General features: G+C 39.8%; 1 protein-coding gene across 1 annotated transcript; it reads right to left on the bottom strand.

The window, feature by feature from the left end:
- Positions 1-8473: 8473 nt before the first annotated feature.
- On the bottom strand, positions 8474-10777 carry LOC115746086 (transcription factor TCP12-like). The gene is made up of 2 exons (XM_030681811.2): positions 8881-10777; positions 8474-8728 (listed from the first exon to the last, which is right to left on the bottom strand). The coding sequence occupies exons 1-2, from the start codon at positions 9952-9954 to the stop codon at positions 8660-8662; spliced, it is 1143 nt and encodes a 380-aa protein (XP_030537671.1). The 5' UTR covers positions 9955-10777; the 3' UTR covers positions 8474-8659.
- Between the last annotated feature and the right edge of the window lie 5839 nt (positions 10778-16616).

Genomic DNA, 16616 nt, shown 5'->3' with positions numbered 1-16616 from the left:
AAAAATTTAGGAGTAATTAAGAATGGGAAATAAAAGTTGATAAGAGATAAGAAAAATCGATAATTAAAAGAAAACTAGACCTGGTAAACAATTTGAATGAGAATTTCTATTCTAAAATGAGAGGGTGACTTAATATGAGAAGATGGTAAGAAACTCTAATCAATTGTTGGTAAGTCTAAAAAAAGTTGGTAAATTTAAGATATGATGAAGAAATGTAAACAAAAGTTTGTAAACGATAGGAAAATTTGGAAAGATTAGAAAAATTTGAAAAATGTTGGTAAGTATATAAAATGAGAGTTGGTAACCCAATAATAGTTAGTAATTTTTTGGGAAAAAGTTGGTGAGTTACGCAAATTTAGATTAATAAAGTGTAAAAAAGTTAGCAAATGATGTAGAGCTGCTAAACAAGGCAAATAAAAATTGACAACGCAGTTGAAAGTTAATGAATTCAAAAAAATAACTAAACGTTTGTAAGTATCCGAAATGATAGTTATTGGGCTAAAACTAGTTGGTTTTTGATTCCTGAATTCAAAATGTTGGTAAATTCTGCAAATAAGTGTTGGTAATTACACGTACAAAAATCACTAATTTGTAGAATATTAAAAAAACTGGTGATTTCAGAAGAAGTGTTGATAATTAACCAACAAGTTACCCGAAAAGTAAAGTCAAATGTCTCTTTTTTTTTTTGGTTGCTAATAATCTTTTGACACTTACCAACACTAATTGAAAATTATCCAATTGTGCGTGGGTGAATAAAATTCTCTTGGGAGCAAACATCACAAACTTAACAATCTTGCCAACCTGTGAAGATACCTCCCCTAAACGCATCACTTCGAGCATGCCAAATATAATCCGACGAACTGTCCAAGCCAATTTCGTCACAGCTAGTCGCAGAATTTCTAATTTTCTACCATAAAGTTGATTGAGAGCCTAATAAAACTCTGAACCAAAAGGAACCTCATGTAAATTTTGAACCTTTGAGGAAACTGTTACTTCTGATAAGTTGGTATCAATTGGAAGTTCCTGTGACTCATGGATCTCACTGGATGGTTGTGATGAAAACTTCTTTTAGAAGATCCCGGGTACTCGAATCACATGTCTTCGAACCTACATCTCTTATCTTAGGCGTCCTACATTTGGTTTGGGCATAGGGTCGGCGCCTCGTGCGATTAATTGTGTCAGTAAATCTCTTCTCCACAGCAGAAAACATGTATAATCTTTTTGAATGATTATTTTTAGATGAAGAATGTTATGGTAATCAGGAACGTTTAGTCAACCCGGTAATGAGACGTTTAACAGTCAGTCTTTTCTTTTCTTTTCTTTTTTGGAACTCATCCGCTGTCTCATTTCTGCCATCCTCCTCTCTTGTTTAGGAATCAGTCACTCTGCTGGCTCTCAACTTGTTCATCTGTTCATTCATGCCCGCTAGTACAACTATAGATGGAGCAAATCCTACTGTACAGTACTAAGCAACTACAATCGAAATTAGCATTTTGCTAAAAATTGCCCTGTGATACTTGCCTGGTAGTCACCGAGCAACCAAATAACCAACAAATTTTGCGCAAAATCTCAATAAAGCACATATCGTTGTGAGCTTAACGATTGCGACATATATGTAATCAATATGAGCAAAATGGTAACTAAAATGGTCTACACAGCTTCTTATAATGTCCCACACGTCTCTCATTCATTCTAAATTCAAACTTAGGCATTTCTCAAAGTAACACATCGTGGAAAATTCTTTCCTTAACAATGTGCCCTGTTTTGCTTTTAGTCTATTAAGGGCATTAGAGAAAGCTTCTTCAATTAGAGACTGCGTGCGAAATAATTACATTTGAGGGCGTTAGTCGTGAGGTGAGGCTAACTGTGATTGAATACTTGAATATGCACACTTACTCAACAATTTGTGTCCCCCACATATTGACGGTGGGACGGTTAACTTTCAGCCGAAAATTTATTTCAGTCACAAACTTGTTCGTATTTTACGTAACACGTTTGTGGCTGAGAGCTGGCTGTGCCATTGTCAGTTTGTGGGGGACGGTCAACTCAGCATTTTTCTTTATCATATTACTTTTATGCTAAATCTAGACACAACCTTACATTGCTTTGAACATTCTTAATCTAATGAAAGATTCCTAAGGATGCTGGAAACGTTCTTAAATACAATTAAGGTCAGGAGGGTTCTTTTGTATTGGGAAATCTAATCGTCGCAGCTGTTGATGATTCATGAAGACTGATTAAATTGTCTATTTTACACGTGAAAGAGAAAAACGAAAAAAATGAAGTGCCCCCAATTTAATCTGAAGCGATCCTTTTTATCTTTCTGTTCAGTCCCCCAGATTTCCTCGGTACTTAGGGCAGATGAGGGTGCTGGTGTAAAAGTGTGAATAAGACAAAAGTTCTTCCGAAGTCCAAACAATGCACGACTAGAAGCTTTTCAAAAGTAAGAGTCATATCGGCTTTTCATCGCAGCCGTTCAATATATCTGGACGTGATGATTGTAGTATTGCTTTTTCGATCCAACGGTGTAAAATCCGTGGAGGGACACTATTTATCAGGGATCATAGGCTGGCTTTTGATTATTCTCATAGGTCACTTCCTCTTTGGCTATCATTGCCTTGCACAGTTCACCTTCTGCCAATTGGTCCAACCACACTAGCATTCTTGGAGCTTTCTGGGAGTCTCTTCCATGGATCCCTGCCCCTGTTTTTTTTTCTTTATCTCTTAGGGTTTCTCACTCGTCTCTCTCTCTCTCTTTCTTTTCGTATCTGCTTCTGGATGGTCGAGTTGCAGTTCCGAGATGCGCATCTTTTCCAGAACCTGTGCCAAGTGCAAAGAAACGTCTTGTTTCCTTTTCTGGTTTCCCCTGGAATTGAATTGTTCTTCTGCTTCCGGCCTTCCTTCTCCGAGAGCTTTCCTTAGGGTTTTCGAAAGTGACCATCTTTGGGGGGTTTGTTGGTAGCTTCAGCTTCCTCTGTGTTTGGTGGTGGGTCTTATATACTATATTCTTTATGGGTCTTGTCTCTTTTCTTGTAGGCATCAACGGTGAAGTATTCTCACCTCTCAGGACAAGGACAGCTGTGGCATCTTCTTCCTTTCTTTTTTCTTGCCAATTGGTTGGTAGCAGCATCCTCCTTTTCTAGGGTTTAAAAGACAATTTTGCTATCTTCTCAATTTTTTCATCCCACAGCTTGTAGCTTATTTTGTCTGAAAATGTTTTCCTAGAAAAAATTTTCTTTGAGGAGCTGGAGAAGATCTTTCTACCATTTTAGGGCACCGTTTGGTGGTTTTGGTCTTAATACTATATTATCTATGGGTCTCGTCTCTTTTTCTGTTGGCATCAATGGTGAAGTATTCTCTCATCTCCAGAGAAGGACTGCTAATGGCATCTTCTTCCTTTTTCTTTGTGTTTTTCTGCCAATTAATTGGTAGCAGCATCCTCCTTTTCTAGGGTTTAAAAAATATTTTTGCTATCTTCTCAATTTTTTCACCCCACAGCTTGTAGCTAATTTTGTCTGAAAAGGGTTTCCTAGGAAAAACAAAAAAAAGTTGTCTTTGAGGAGCTGGAGAAGATGTTTCTACCATCTTAGGGTACCGCTTAGTGGGGTTTGGTGAGACCAGCGCTTTGGTGTTATTCTCCATAAAAGTTCAGATCCCAAGCTGCAAAGCTCTCTCTCTCTCTCTCTTGTTGAGGGCCTGGTGTGCCTGATCTTTGGTTCTTCCTTCTGAGTAAACTTGATAAATCCGAGGAGGTCTAATGGAAAATTCCGGTGGCTGAACATGCCCGAGATCAGTTGAGGATTTACACACCAAAAGAAGAAACTCTTATGAAGGGATCTTTCTTCTGTTATCTCCTCCTTCCCTCTGCAACCCCCTCTCTTTTTCTTTCTATATTTGATTCCATTTTAGTATACTCTTTCGAGATCTTCATGCGAATAATGGCGAGGAAGAGCAAGATAGATTTAGATGTTTCTTCCTAAGATATTTGCTGGCCGGAACTTTATTCTGCATTTTCTTTCTTTTACTCCACTTTTTATTTTGTTTTTTTTTTCCATGGGGTCTTCAATATCGTTTGAGTTACCAACATCGATTCGAATTCCTCTCTCCTGAATTCTTGTTGACTGTCAGTCTGCATTTCTCGTGCCATCTAGGTTTCTTTTTTTTTTCTTTCTCCCCTCCAGTTATTATTCCTATTTTTAAGAATTACTTCGGTAATTAATCACGAGTTGCGCTATACTACGAGGGCCCAGATGCCAATTTTTCTTTCATTTCCGTGAAGCCCGGCTTAAGCATATAACTATGACTAAACTTAAGCCGTGCTATGTTGTAATTGTGCTGTGAAGGCAACCGAAATTCTCTTGGTTTCTTGATTGAGAGCGCGTCTGGGATAGCTGTAACTGAACTATAGTGTGTTGTAGCTATGTTGTGAAGCATTGTGACTTCATTGAAGGCAGCTTCCTAAAAGCTACGGCAGCTTCGAAGCAGCTGCAGCTGTGAGATGCTTGTCGAATTTCTTATTAAAGCTACAACGCCTTTTTTAACAGCTAAAGCTACCGCAGGGAAGCTTGTATCAAATGATTTCTAACTCGTTGCCGAGGATATAATTTAGTACTAAAATGTACGCTGGTCTGGTGCGGTTGAAAATGATCTTTTATTTTTATTGAAGGTAGATTGGGAAGCACCGAAGTAAACTTCGCAAGTCCGATTTTATAATTGGCTGAATATTGTGTTTAGGTTCTAGATTCAGATAACAAAAGCCGAAGCAAGCAATTTCATCGTCAGACTAATTATCTATTCATGTTGAGTGAATGAAGGGGTGTTCAGAAATTTGATGGAACACTTTAGTACTGATGAGATGATGGGCTTCGAAACCGTAAATTGCTCTTAATAGCAAAATTCTTGCCTACCGCACACGTTCTCTTACTACAGATAGTGTTCACCCTTGGACCCATAAACCTATACTGATCATATGTCCAAGAGAATTATCAAGACCCTATTGCCAGTGAATTAGCTGCCATGACTTTGTTGTCCTGACCATAGACAATGCTAAGGCTGATAAAAGTTTCTACTCTTCCTTTCTTCACTTTTGTGTTGGCCGTCTTAAAATTGCCTGATCAACTCCGTGCTAACATTGCCCAAGTCCTGCAGCTCCTTTGTCCTTCCATGCTTTCTATGACATTTTCACAATAAAGTATGGTCTGGAAATGGGGGTAACTATTCGAAATCGTTGATACCATCTAACGTGCTAATCTGATATTTCCAGTAAATGCGTATCATCTGGTTGTATTCACATATTCCTCATCGAGTATGCAAAGTATCGCTTGGGTCTCATGTACCAGTGACCCGAAGGGTAAAATGTTGGAAAAAGAGTGCATTATCTGGAGTGACTTGTGCGAGTGTCCCATTAGAACAACAGATGAGGACAAGAAGTTGAAGTCAAAATTAACGAGTCTCCTTAAGAATCTTCTTAGAAACGTTAATGGAACATGATTTTCCAAATGGATCTAGATTCAATGGAGAAGACCAGTCTGAGAAGGGTTCCGCAACAGAGTTTCCTGAAACAGCTCAAGTCAGCCTTACTGTACTACCCATAAGCCTCCTCTTCATGCCTTTGACATCTTTAGCTATCGTACCAGACACCAACTATGATATTTGCAAGCGCTTAACTTGTATCAAAGGACTTGAGCATGATGCCAAGCCCTATAAGCAGACGGCAAAGATGCCACTTATGTTTTTCCGGTAAAAATCATCTAAAAGCAATAGCAAATAAGTCTCAAAAGGCAAAATCAAGGGGCGTGGCTGAAAAAGCACCAAACCACGTTATCATGAGAGCATCAAAACATGTCAAAATGCAGAGCACAACATAAAGATGGTGGACCTCAGCTTGCTAAATTCGTTTTTCATCATAATTGTTTGAAGACAAAATCTTTATGTAGTTTTATGCCTTGAGCTAAATGTCATCCACCGATGCTTCAGTAAGCAAGTACTGTGCAAAGTTGCTCCTTTTCCACACATGTTCCACCTAGCCCAAGAACAGCAACAGTAGCATCGGCTCTACCAAGTCAGAATCGATTCTTTCTATTGGCTTTCCCAATTCATTCGCGAATAAGAATTCAAGGGCATTACTAGTTGCGAGTCATACCGTTTCCTTTCCTGAGGAAGAAATTGAAATTGCTTTGAATCCTTATATAGGATGAAGAATGGACAAATTGGCTTTGTTTCTTAGTGGTATAGACAATATTGAGATCTTATTGGAAATGCCAGATATTTTTTGCCATCATGAGTTTGATCCGCCCAGCTTCTCGGACGATGCCATTGAAAGATTAACCTTATTTACATTGATTGTTGTTATTTAAGAAGTCGAATTGGTTGTACAAGATCTATATTCTGAAATTGGTAACGTAGCATAGATGAAAAGCAATCCAAATCCTATGTGATTGATATTTATCATGTTTGTAGTTCTTCGCAATTCATGACGTCATGGCTACGATGCTTAATTTATTAGAGAATGCATGGTAGAGTCCAATATTTTCATGTATCTTGTAGGTCGTTTTATGACATTGGTTTCATTTATTTGCCATGCCTCGCATTTAAACCCATTGCTTCTCAATTTTGTCAGGGTCTAAACGCAATGACGGGATAAAAAGTCTCCTGAATGGCATATGGGAAAGAAAAGAGAAACAAAGGTAAATATAATTGCTGATCCCAGTCGTGAATGAAGTTGATGAATATTCTCAACTGATTGTCTGTGTTGATTGGTTGGCTATTATGTCACAAACCCCCAATTCTACTCAAGCTTCCCCTAATTAGGTAACCAGAAGTATGATGAATGCAACTTGAGTATATGCTTAAACACATCCAAAAGTTTAGTCACCGAAATGTGACAGTGAAAAGCTCACTGTCTGATGTTTGTGACAAGATGACCAATGCTAATTTATCATTTTGAACTCCCGCTTATTTTACTTTGTTTTGGTATCAATGTTCGTAAAGCAGTAGCTGCGAATTGACAGGTAAATTGGTGCCCTCGTGTGCTCTTTCGAACAAATAGTTTCTGAAATGCACGCAGAAGTCTTTCATCTCTAAAGATGTGACGAACATCTTTTCTTTGTTGGAAATACCTGGTTTACATTATGCAGGAGTATCATGTGCTAGTATCTCGATGGTTCAGACATATCTACGTTTAGGGGAAGTAGCTAATAGGAGATACAAACTAAAATTCTGGATATTGAGTCTACAGCGTTTGGTATTTGGAAAAGAAAGCCACAAGATATGTATATTGATCTTATCTAATTGTGGCACGATGGACGGTAATTCCTTGATTCCTTGCCAAACAATCATTATCAAGGCTAAAGCATGTTGATCGTGCACTCTTTAGTTCAAAGACGTTCTTAGGATAAAACAAACTCAGAAATGGTGTCATTCTTTACATACTCTAGCCAATTAAACTAGCTACGAGGATCCAACCCTAACCACTTAAGTGCTGAGGTGCATAAAGGTGCTGAGGATCAGTAGGGGCTCATCGCTTTCAAAGCAGAATCAATAACAAGTAATGGAACTCTTCTTTTCTGGTCAACCGTGACAATGCTTTAAGTGATCACTAGATCATCTTAGCTTTACATTTTCTGACATCCGCGTGCATTTGATCATCAGCAGTTGAGAGTATCAATCATGTGTTTCTTGCGTTGGCAAACCACCACATGAAGTAACACACAGCTCACACTTTTCCCGATGTACTGAAATCATGTTTTTGGAAGGTCTTACTGTCAGAGATTTCCAATTATCAGCCTAATTTTCTTAGTATCTGTTTTATTCTCCTTGGTTTCATCATAAGATCACATGTACCGATTAAATGATGTGAATTCCTTCCTCTACAATATGCTTTTCCATACTGAAACTTTCTTTTGATTGTCACAGCAACATCATTCTGAGAAAGAGAATATGAATAGATTGCTATTTGAGTAGCATAATACTCTTGAATTCGTCTCAAATTATATCGACCATTAGAAGATTTTCATGGAGAAGCATCTGGGGCACTTACCGAGGTATATAATTTCATCTCCATTTTATGTTCTTCTATTGCATCTCTTTCATGTGGTTTGCAATTGTGTGTGCTTTGATTTTTATTAGTTTAGGCAATCTGCATCTGCAACTGTAACAGTATTCAAACAATAATGATATTTCTCTCCGTATGTGGACTCTGGTGAAACACAAGTTCATTGGATAGTGGACAAAGCTTAAGTGCCCTTTGTCTAGTCAATCACTTCTTAAAAGCTGTGTTCTTCCATGAAATGGATACACCAGATTGCTTTATTTCGAAATTCTACAGAGTAGACAACGATAAAATAAGGGTTTTCAACAAGCGAAGCATTAGATAAATCGTGGAAAATATATCTTGACCTGAGAATTAGCCTTCCATATCTTTCCTTTCTGGATCAAATTGTATGCATCTAGGTTCTTCATTTCCAGTCAGGCATAGGAGAAGCACATATTATTGCAGACAATTCACTGAAGGAACACACTAGTCCACACATAAGTTGTACAATTGCGACACACATGCCTATAACACATTCCAAGCACAAAGAAAGAAGCCTCATCAATTTCTACCAGCGTGTATTTATTCAGCTGCCATTAAAGGTTCGAGACTATACCCATAATTCCGTTAGCACTGATACAGACTGTTGTAGGTATCCCACGTTTTGACGAAGAGATGAAGCTCTCTGAACTCATGCTGCAAATAAGATCAATCGGAAGTAAATTCGATCAAATAGTTTGGAATCACATGTAAGTGCACTTATTACAACACCATACAAGCTAGAGCTATACATAATTCGGTATTGCGTCGGTATTTTGTGGATGAAATAAATGTGTTTCAAAACTGACCTCTTGGGAGAAACCAGTGCTTGTAACATGGTTGAAACTGAAAGGTGAGCTCCAACTGCCCGCCAAAGAATCATCAACAATCTGTCCTGTTGTTCCTAAGTTCTCCTCCTCCTGTGGCTCTTCAGATTGAGCTAGAAAGTCGGAGGCAGCTCTCACGTTGTTGCTACCTTGGATACCAGATTCTTCACAAGCTTCATACAGACTACTACTCTTGTTCAAGTCGGTCTTCATTGCTTCACTATATGGTTTTGGTCCATCGAGTCTTCGCATCCACAGCTTCTCTGCTGTCCTCTCCCTCGCCCTTGCCCTCGCCTTTGTCCTCGATTCTCTTGCAAGCAGGTAAAACGAATTCCTGCGGGATATCCTGGTCTTTTTCTCCTTAATCGGCGGCGGCTTGTCTTGAGTGACACTGGCCGAGTGATCCCCATTACCGGCCGCCTCATCAATTCCTGACGCCACATCGCACTCTGACATAGAAGATGCGCTACCGGCAGTGCAACTGTTGTTCATCTTTGCAATGCTTTTCGAAAGCTCCTTGATCGCAGGCTTGGAGTGTAACAGCAGCCACTCAACAGTTTTACTCGCCTTGTCGAATCCCAGCATGTCTTGGAGATCAAAAAAATCGCGGGCGACCTCGAGGGACAATCTCATTCTTCGATCTCTCGGACCCCGAGCAGTATAAATCTTGCTGTGCCGATCCTTTTTCGAGGTTCTCTTTCTAGGGACTGGTTCAGGCGTGGAATGTTTCTTCTTCAAAATGCCTCCTCCTCCTCCTCCTGATGCTTCATTTACATTGACGTTGTTGTCCAGATCCACCATGTTCGTGAGTGTATTAGCTACCACTGCAGCGTCGTCACTACTTACTGGTCGTTGTGGCTGCGGAAGTAATAGGTCAAGGTCAAGAAAGGAGCTGTCATCTTCATAGTAGTGAGGGAAAGGAGAGGGAAAGTTGAAGAAAGAAACAAGGTGGTCTTCTTGTTTGGAGCTTGGGACGGCATCACTTGAAAGGGGCTGCTGCTTGTGGCCATCCCAAATAGAGATGGGGTCAATGCCATTGCTGTCTGAGGGGAACATTTTTGGGCCTTAAGCTGAGATTTTGCACGAAGCACAACCCTAGACTTGGCAGCTGGCTCTCCGTTACAGTTGGAAAGTGACATAAAAAGAAAGAAAGTACTATATCTATAGGAACAGCTCCATCCCTTTCAACCCAATTCAAATATCTGCACGAAGACAACAAATGGATTGAGAGAGAGAGAGAGAGAGAGGCTCCCAAGAACTACAGCTCCTTCTCTCCTTTCTTTCTTCCTCCTTTGCTTGCTTTTAGCTAGAGCTCTAGGGAGAATTTTACTAAGTACATGTAGTAGAGCTCCAAGCTACATTTTCGTGGATTGAGGTGTTTTGCCTACTTTAGCTTTGAAGGCAAAAGGGCCAAAAGCTTGAGAAAGACGGCGGGTGATGGAGAAGAGAGGCAATATCCATTGTGTCCATGAGAGAGAGAGAGAGAGAGAGAGAGATGGAGAACTCAGAGACTGTGGGAATATATTTGGAGACGAAGAGTCGTCTTTTTTCAAAATCTTTTGGCTGGAGCAAAAAAAAAAAAAAAAAAGGTTGGCACTTTGAACTTTGGAGCATGAAAAGGAAAGCTGGGGAAAAACACAGGCAGTCTTAATTGTGGAGCAGAGTTGAGTGGATAGGAAAGACTTAGTATATGTGCCACTTCACGCGTTAGCTGGTGGGATAGATTGACATTGATACTCCCTCAGCTCATGCTCTCAAGCCCCCTCAAATCGACAAGAGAGTTTGCATGGAATCCACCATGGATGGAGAGAGAAAGAGAGAGAATGAGAGAGATTGTGGCCCTTGTGCTCCCAATTTTGTACTTAACATCCTTCTTGTGTATTGGGGTTGCTTTTTCTAGTGACAAGTACTGGTTTTTCTTTAGGACCTTTATGGGAAGATTGATTTATTGCCATACAACTTAGAGTAGATACCGTTGCTTGATCTATCTCCATATTCGATTGACCATAATTAACAGGTGACGAAGAGGTTTGATGAACTTTCCCCAGTAAAATCACACGCACTGCGTTGTCTTATAAATCAACTTAACTAGGATATATTGTTTTGTCACCCGTGTGCATTTTTGGATAACTGCATGTGTTATCTAAAACTATTTTTAGTAGAGTGTCTCTAGAATACTTGCTAAGTAATTAAACCAAAATAGTTTCGGTTTTCAATCACTAACTTTCTTCACAATATGTGTAGTCTATGTTGCACAATTTTTTATAGGGTACTATCAGGAGTGGTATGAAAATACTTGTTAAGCATATTTTCACAAAGAATGAATTAACGTTCTAGACATCGACTATATATGATATAGACAAGCCAATTCACAAAATGATACAGAATGCCTTCAATTAATTACTTAACACGTGCCCTAGAGTATGCTTATAGAATCAATTTCATCAAGTATGCTATAATTCGTGGGTCATGTTACATGACTATGTAGAATATCACGCTAGATATTATTGGATACGTGTTATTTGATAAGGAGATTCTCATACTATACTCTTTGTACAGCCGAGAAAGAAAATATTTAAAAATGACCAACTTTACCTATTGAGATATTTCGTTCACGAAATCCTTTTGCAGCTGCTCATCAAGCAATTGCTGAAGCCTTTTCCCCATTGGTGTTGGGATAAAATTGTTGTGCTTGAAAATTCTGTCCACAATTTCAGCCTCCACGTGGCGAGTCCTAGCCGAAGACGAGGACAATTATTTGAAGGGCTGAGCCTGCCGGGAGGGAGGCATTTCTTCTTTGACTATAGTCTACGCAAGTCGCTTTCACTAAAAAGAGAAACTTTCCTCTCCCTCTCTCTCTCCTCCCTCTCACATCCATCAATTCTTATGGAGCATGCTGTTGGGTTATTTTCCATGCGTGCTTATCTTTTAGTCTCCCTCTTTCTCTCTCTAGCCTGTACTTGATCTGGTGAGGGTATTTGAGACTTTTGAGGACTTAATTAACTGGCATCACGTAGGTACAAGTTCCTTAATCATGTCTCCTTTGATGTTTTTTTTTTCCCCCTTGCTGCTTTTCACCAATTGTGTTTGAAACTCTAGACTACCCTTACAAGAAATGAGTATTCTTGTGTTAAAGTTGGCAACGCAGGGATGATTCTTGCTCTGGTCTTTTTGTATTTATGGCTGAGGCATTGCGAAACCCTAGCCAGTCAATCCTCCTTGCCTTAACTACTGTTTGCCCCATGTCATCTCTCTTCCAAAATGGCAATAGTCCGGCCCACAATTGAAGCAAAGCCCCCCTCTCTCTTTTGCCAGACTACTGCTATCCCTTTCTTAGGTGTTCCTTTCTTGCCATTTATACATGCCGTCCTTGCCACTAAGCAAAAAGAAACTCTCTCTCTCTCTCTCTCTCTCTCTCTCTCTCTAGCTGAGACAGACCCTTTTAGGCTGGCATAATAACCCAGGACCACATGAAATGGGGGGGAAACAAACTGGGGTGGTTCTCAGGTTGCTATCAATAGAAGACGATAACCATGGAAAAAGATGGGTTGAATGTACCACATTGGAGTGATGATGGTGAATGCATATGAACCCTAAAAGATGTCATTGCCCTTTGAGTGCTTTCATTTCCATGTGGTGCTGCCTTGTACTGTAACCCCCCTAACCCAAAAGGAAAAAAGAAAGCAAAAATTGGTGGTTGAGCTCATCAGAACGCTTCTCTCATCATACCCTTCTACTGATGTCTCCTCCGTATCAGCAACATATTCTTTATCTGTCGCAAGGTTTGGTCTCTGAAGGGATATTTTCTTTAAAGCCTAAACAAGAAAATTCAAGAATCAGAATAGAGAGAGAAAAAGAAAGAACTTTGCTAGTACCTCTCTAGGGTCATGGTGTAGGTAGAATTTTGACAGTTGGGATGGTGAAAAAGAAAGTCTAATTGTTCGTTTATCTCCTTATGCTGTCAAATAAAAATATCTCGTGGACGGTGATCTCAGCCAAGAAGTGATGTGGGGTGTCATCATCCATATGGGGAGATGAGTGGTCTGAGCTCAGTTTGTGTGTTGCTATGGCCCTAAAGCTGAGCAGCAACTGGAACTTTTCCCATCTTTATTTCTCAGTTTTTTTTTTCTCTTTTTTCCAATACAGAACAGAACATGATGTACATCTTCCACTCTGCGTGACATGACCCCAGTTTGCTTAGGTTTCGCACTCTGGATGCCCCCATGGCTCTGCAACGTTTTTCCACTCTGCGGGACATGACACCGGTTTGCTTAGGTTTCGCTCTCTGGATGCCTCCACGGCTCCTGCAACAGTAACCCTTGTTCAGTTGATTTGCAGGGATGATTCTTTATCTGTGTTGTTTGCTATTATTGAAGGAGCAGTTCTGATGAAATCTGAAAAAGCCAAAACGTGGCTGTGTTGTGAGAGAGAGAGAGAGAGAGAGAGAGAGAGAGAGAGAGAGCGAGGGGGGGAGGCTGTTGTCTCCTTATCCCGAGGGGAGAAAAGAAAAAGAAATAGGATAAATATATTTGTAAATCCTAAAACTTATCACAAGAGTGTAATTAAGTTCTAAACTTTATCAATTGGTGAAATCAAGTCATTCTGTTGATTGCACTGTTTGAAAGTTTTACGATTCGATTGTACTTTCATCTTAAGTTTTAAAATCAGATTGCACATTTTAAAAGTTTTAGAACTTGATTGCATGTTCGAGACAAATTTTAGAATTTCCTGTGCAATTATCGCGAAAGGAAAAAAGAAAACATAGGTGGGTGCTTTCATCTCATTGGAAGCCCATGTTTTCAATTTGATGAGACTGATCATAAAGTTTTTCCATTATATCAACCATCTCCCCCTCTGTTGACTGTGATTTTTGCACGGGACCCCTTGATTTGATGATTCAAACCCGCATGATTTGTGCAAAAAGTGGATGCTTCCACGAGGATAACTCACACAACCAATCAATTAGTGAAAAAAATTTGCCTTTGTTGGGTTCTGAAGACCTTAAAATCAAACCAACATTATCTTATCCAGCAGCTGGAACTGAGTTTGGGATTTGTTGTGAGGGTTCAAGACGGTGGAAGACAATGATGGACTAAGGGTTGGTGGAAGTTGCTTCCTTGCCTCCATGTCTGTATCCCGACTTTATCATGCAATATGTCAAAAAAATTTCGTCTCGCTCGCCTTCCCGAACTATGCAGACCGAGAAAAAGAAGTGATCAGATCATCCCAAATTTCGAACTTCATAGATTAAAGCATGGTCAAATATCTGTATTTCGATACCTACTCATGGCGTGCGTAGTAGTATGGGTCGGCTCGTGCCGATAGCGCATAAGTAGGCTTTTAAGGAGGTAAATGAGAGAGTTACAGCAATTTCAACGCGATATGCATATATATACATTAAGTCATCTCAATTTATGCGGGTTTATTGCCTAGCCACCGTAATAGCACAAACTACGCATATGGATGAAACTTCAGAAAGGAAGAAGTAGAACATCAAAAGGCACAAATTATCAGAAATTCTATACATATCAAACATATCCCTCCATATTGCGATTTGCTTGCTTGTGTGTTAGGTCTCTAAATAAAGTGTCTGTGGGGCGAAGACGGCCATTGCTTTTTCGCTTTGGAGACAGACGGTCTAGGAGATACTCATTGCTCAGCCTAAACATCGTAGAGAGAAAATCGGCTCGGAAAACTGTTTCGTTCTACAGGCTTGGTGCGGTTAGACCATTTTCAAAATGGGGACTAGTAATCAGGTATCTCATGCCCAAGACAGTTGCGATTGATGTTTCTTCAAATTCCTTCATTGTAGACCACGCGGTTGTGTGCACCCGGTTCATGCGAATCCCGCAATTCAGCAGACCTCACGAGTGTGCCCATTCGATCCTAGGGGCGATGTCGATGATGATTTGAGCGCGCACATGCCTCCTGGTGCATCTGCTCGAGTCAAGGTCATTGGAACAGTTATCAGCGACCGCGGCATAATTGCAAGTCTCTTTTCCTGCAAGAGGATAGGCAGGAGAGCCCAAACGGATGGGGCACATAATGGTATCGCACTAAACTTCGCTGAAGAACAGAACACCAAATTGTACTGTTGCCTGCCAAGAGCCCATTTAATCATTTATGATCCTCCTCAGGAATGCAACAATTCATGACCTTATCTTGTCCTCTCCTTTGTTCTCTTGTGGGTGTAGCCTGGTGCCAAGAAGAGGACAAGTTCTAAGATGCGGGTACAGCTGAAAGTAAGTAAATGTAAGAAGAAACCTGTTAAGTCAATATTGACGTATTCGTTTCCTTTTTCTCTCTTGAGAAGAAAAGAAATTTGCGGCAAGATTCATTGTCTTTGATCAAGATCAATTAATAGTATGTGGACCACTACAACGCACATCTTTTACTATGATGTCTTTCAGCATGAACCGGACTGCTTCTATAGGCCGAAGTGAAAGGACAACTGTATCATCCAACTGCGGCCTGAGTCATGCATAGAAGGAGAAGTACCTGCACTGTGCACTGTTATAACTCAGATGAACGATTCGATTTCCCGTTGTACTGCATCTCAAACGATTTTGGCGAGGTATTGTTTTCAGTTATGTCTTACCGTGCGAATGATTCAAAAGTTTAGAGACTAGAGAAATTGTTCGTGATACTGTGCCTCGTACAATGCCACAATGATCTAGGTCGAGTGAATGAAGGATGAGGATGCACCCCATAGACACAGTGTTCATGTCGCCCGAGTTTTCGATCCCGATGATCTACCAAACCCATGCGGATGTTTCAGGTTACCAAATCGTCTCTTGTTTGCACATGGATTCAGCAACAACTTAAATTTTGACCCGTTTTCGAAGCTAAAAACATCTTACAGTAGATCATTCACATATAAATTATGAATGCTGGACTCCATAAGGCTCGAATTGAATGTACAGCATCGTCATTTGAAAGAGATAGTCCAACAGATGGAAAAGAAGTCACAAACAAGTGTGGTTAAAAAAATCTGATCAGTGCGAGCAATATGTTGATACCTATATGAGGGAAAATTACTAAGAAAAGGACGCTGATTTTGCTCGACACGAGTACTATTAACTCGAAAAAAATGCGGTACGATCGAATTTCGTTAAGAGGCGAAAGTCATGAAAAGGAGGATGCTGCTATTCTTGAACATGTGTCTTGAACGATGTACGATTTGGTCGCATTTACGGGCAACCAATTAACACATCTCTTGAAAATAGTACATTATCCCCACTATCACCACTTTTCATGGTCAACCATCACTTCTCTTCACATGAATAATAACTTCTTTTCATATTCAATAATCGCCTTTTTTTCATGTCGAACAATCACCTCTTTCACGATAACAGACTATTTTGACAATCCCTTGATTAGTTTGCTATATATACTAATTTACATAAATTCATACAATAAGAAGGTATCTATTAAGATTTGACCTTCAATTAGTGTAAACAATTGCTTTAACGAAATCAGTGGTAGATAAAACTTTAAATCATTGCTAATCGTATTATCGCAGTAAGTTTACACACATTAGGTTAGAAATTTCCTATGTCTTAGCACTTTTATGACCTTGTGCTCCCTCCTAGATTCATGAATATCTACAAAAGTTCATCCGACTTTTATTAAAAGCGGCACCACTTTTTATGTTCATATATGTGAAGTCTCTAACTTATTACCCTAGTATTGACTTGCTAAAACCTTGGACTTCATTA

Source organism: Rhodamnia argentea, chromosome 6, assembly GCF_020921035.1.
Source record: "Rhodamnia argentea isolate NSW1041297 chromosome 6, ASM2092103v1, whole genome shotgun sequence".
Classification (NCBI taxonomy): Eukaryota; Viridiplantae; Streptophyta; class Magnoliopsida; order Myrtales; family Myrtaceae; genus Rhodamnia; species Rhodamnia argentea.
Note: the sequence above shows the minus strand (reverse complement) of the source record. Positions and strands in the feature narration are given on the sequence as shown.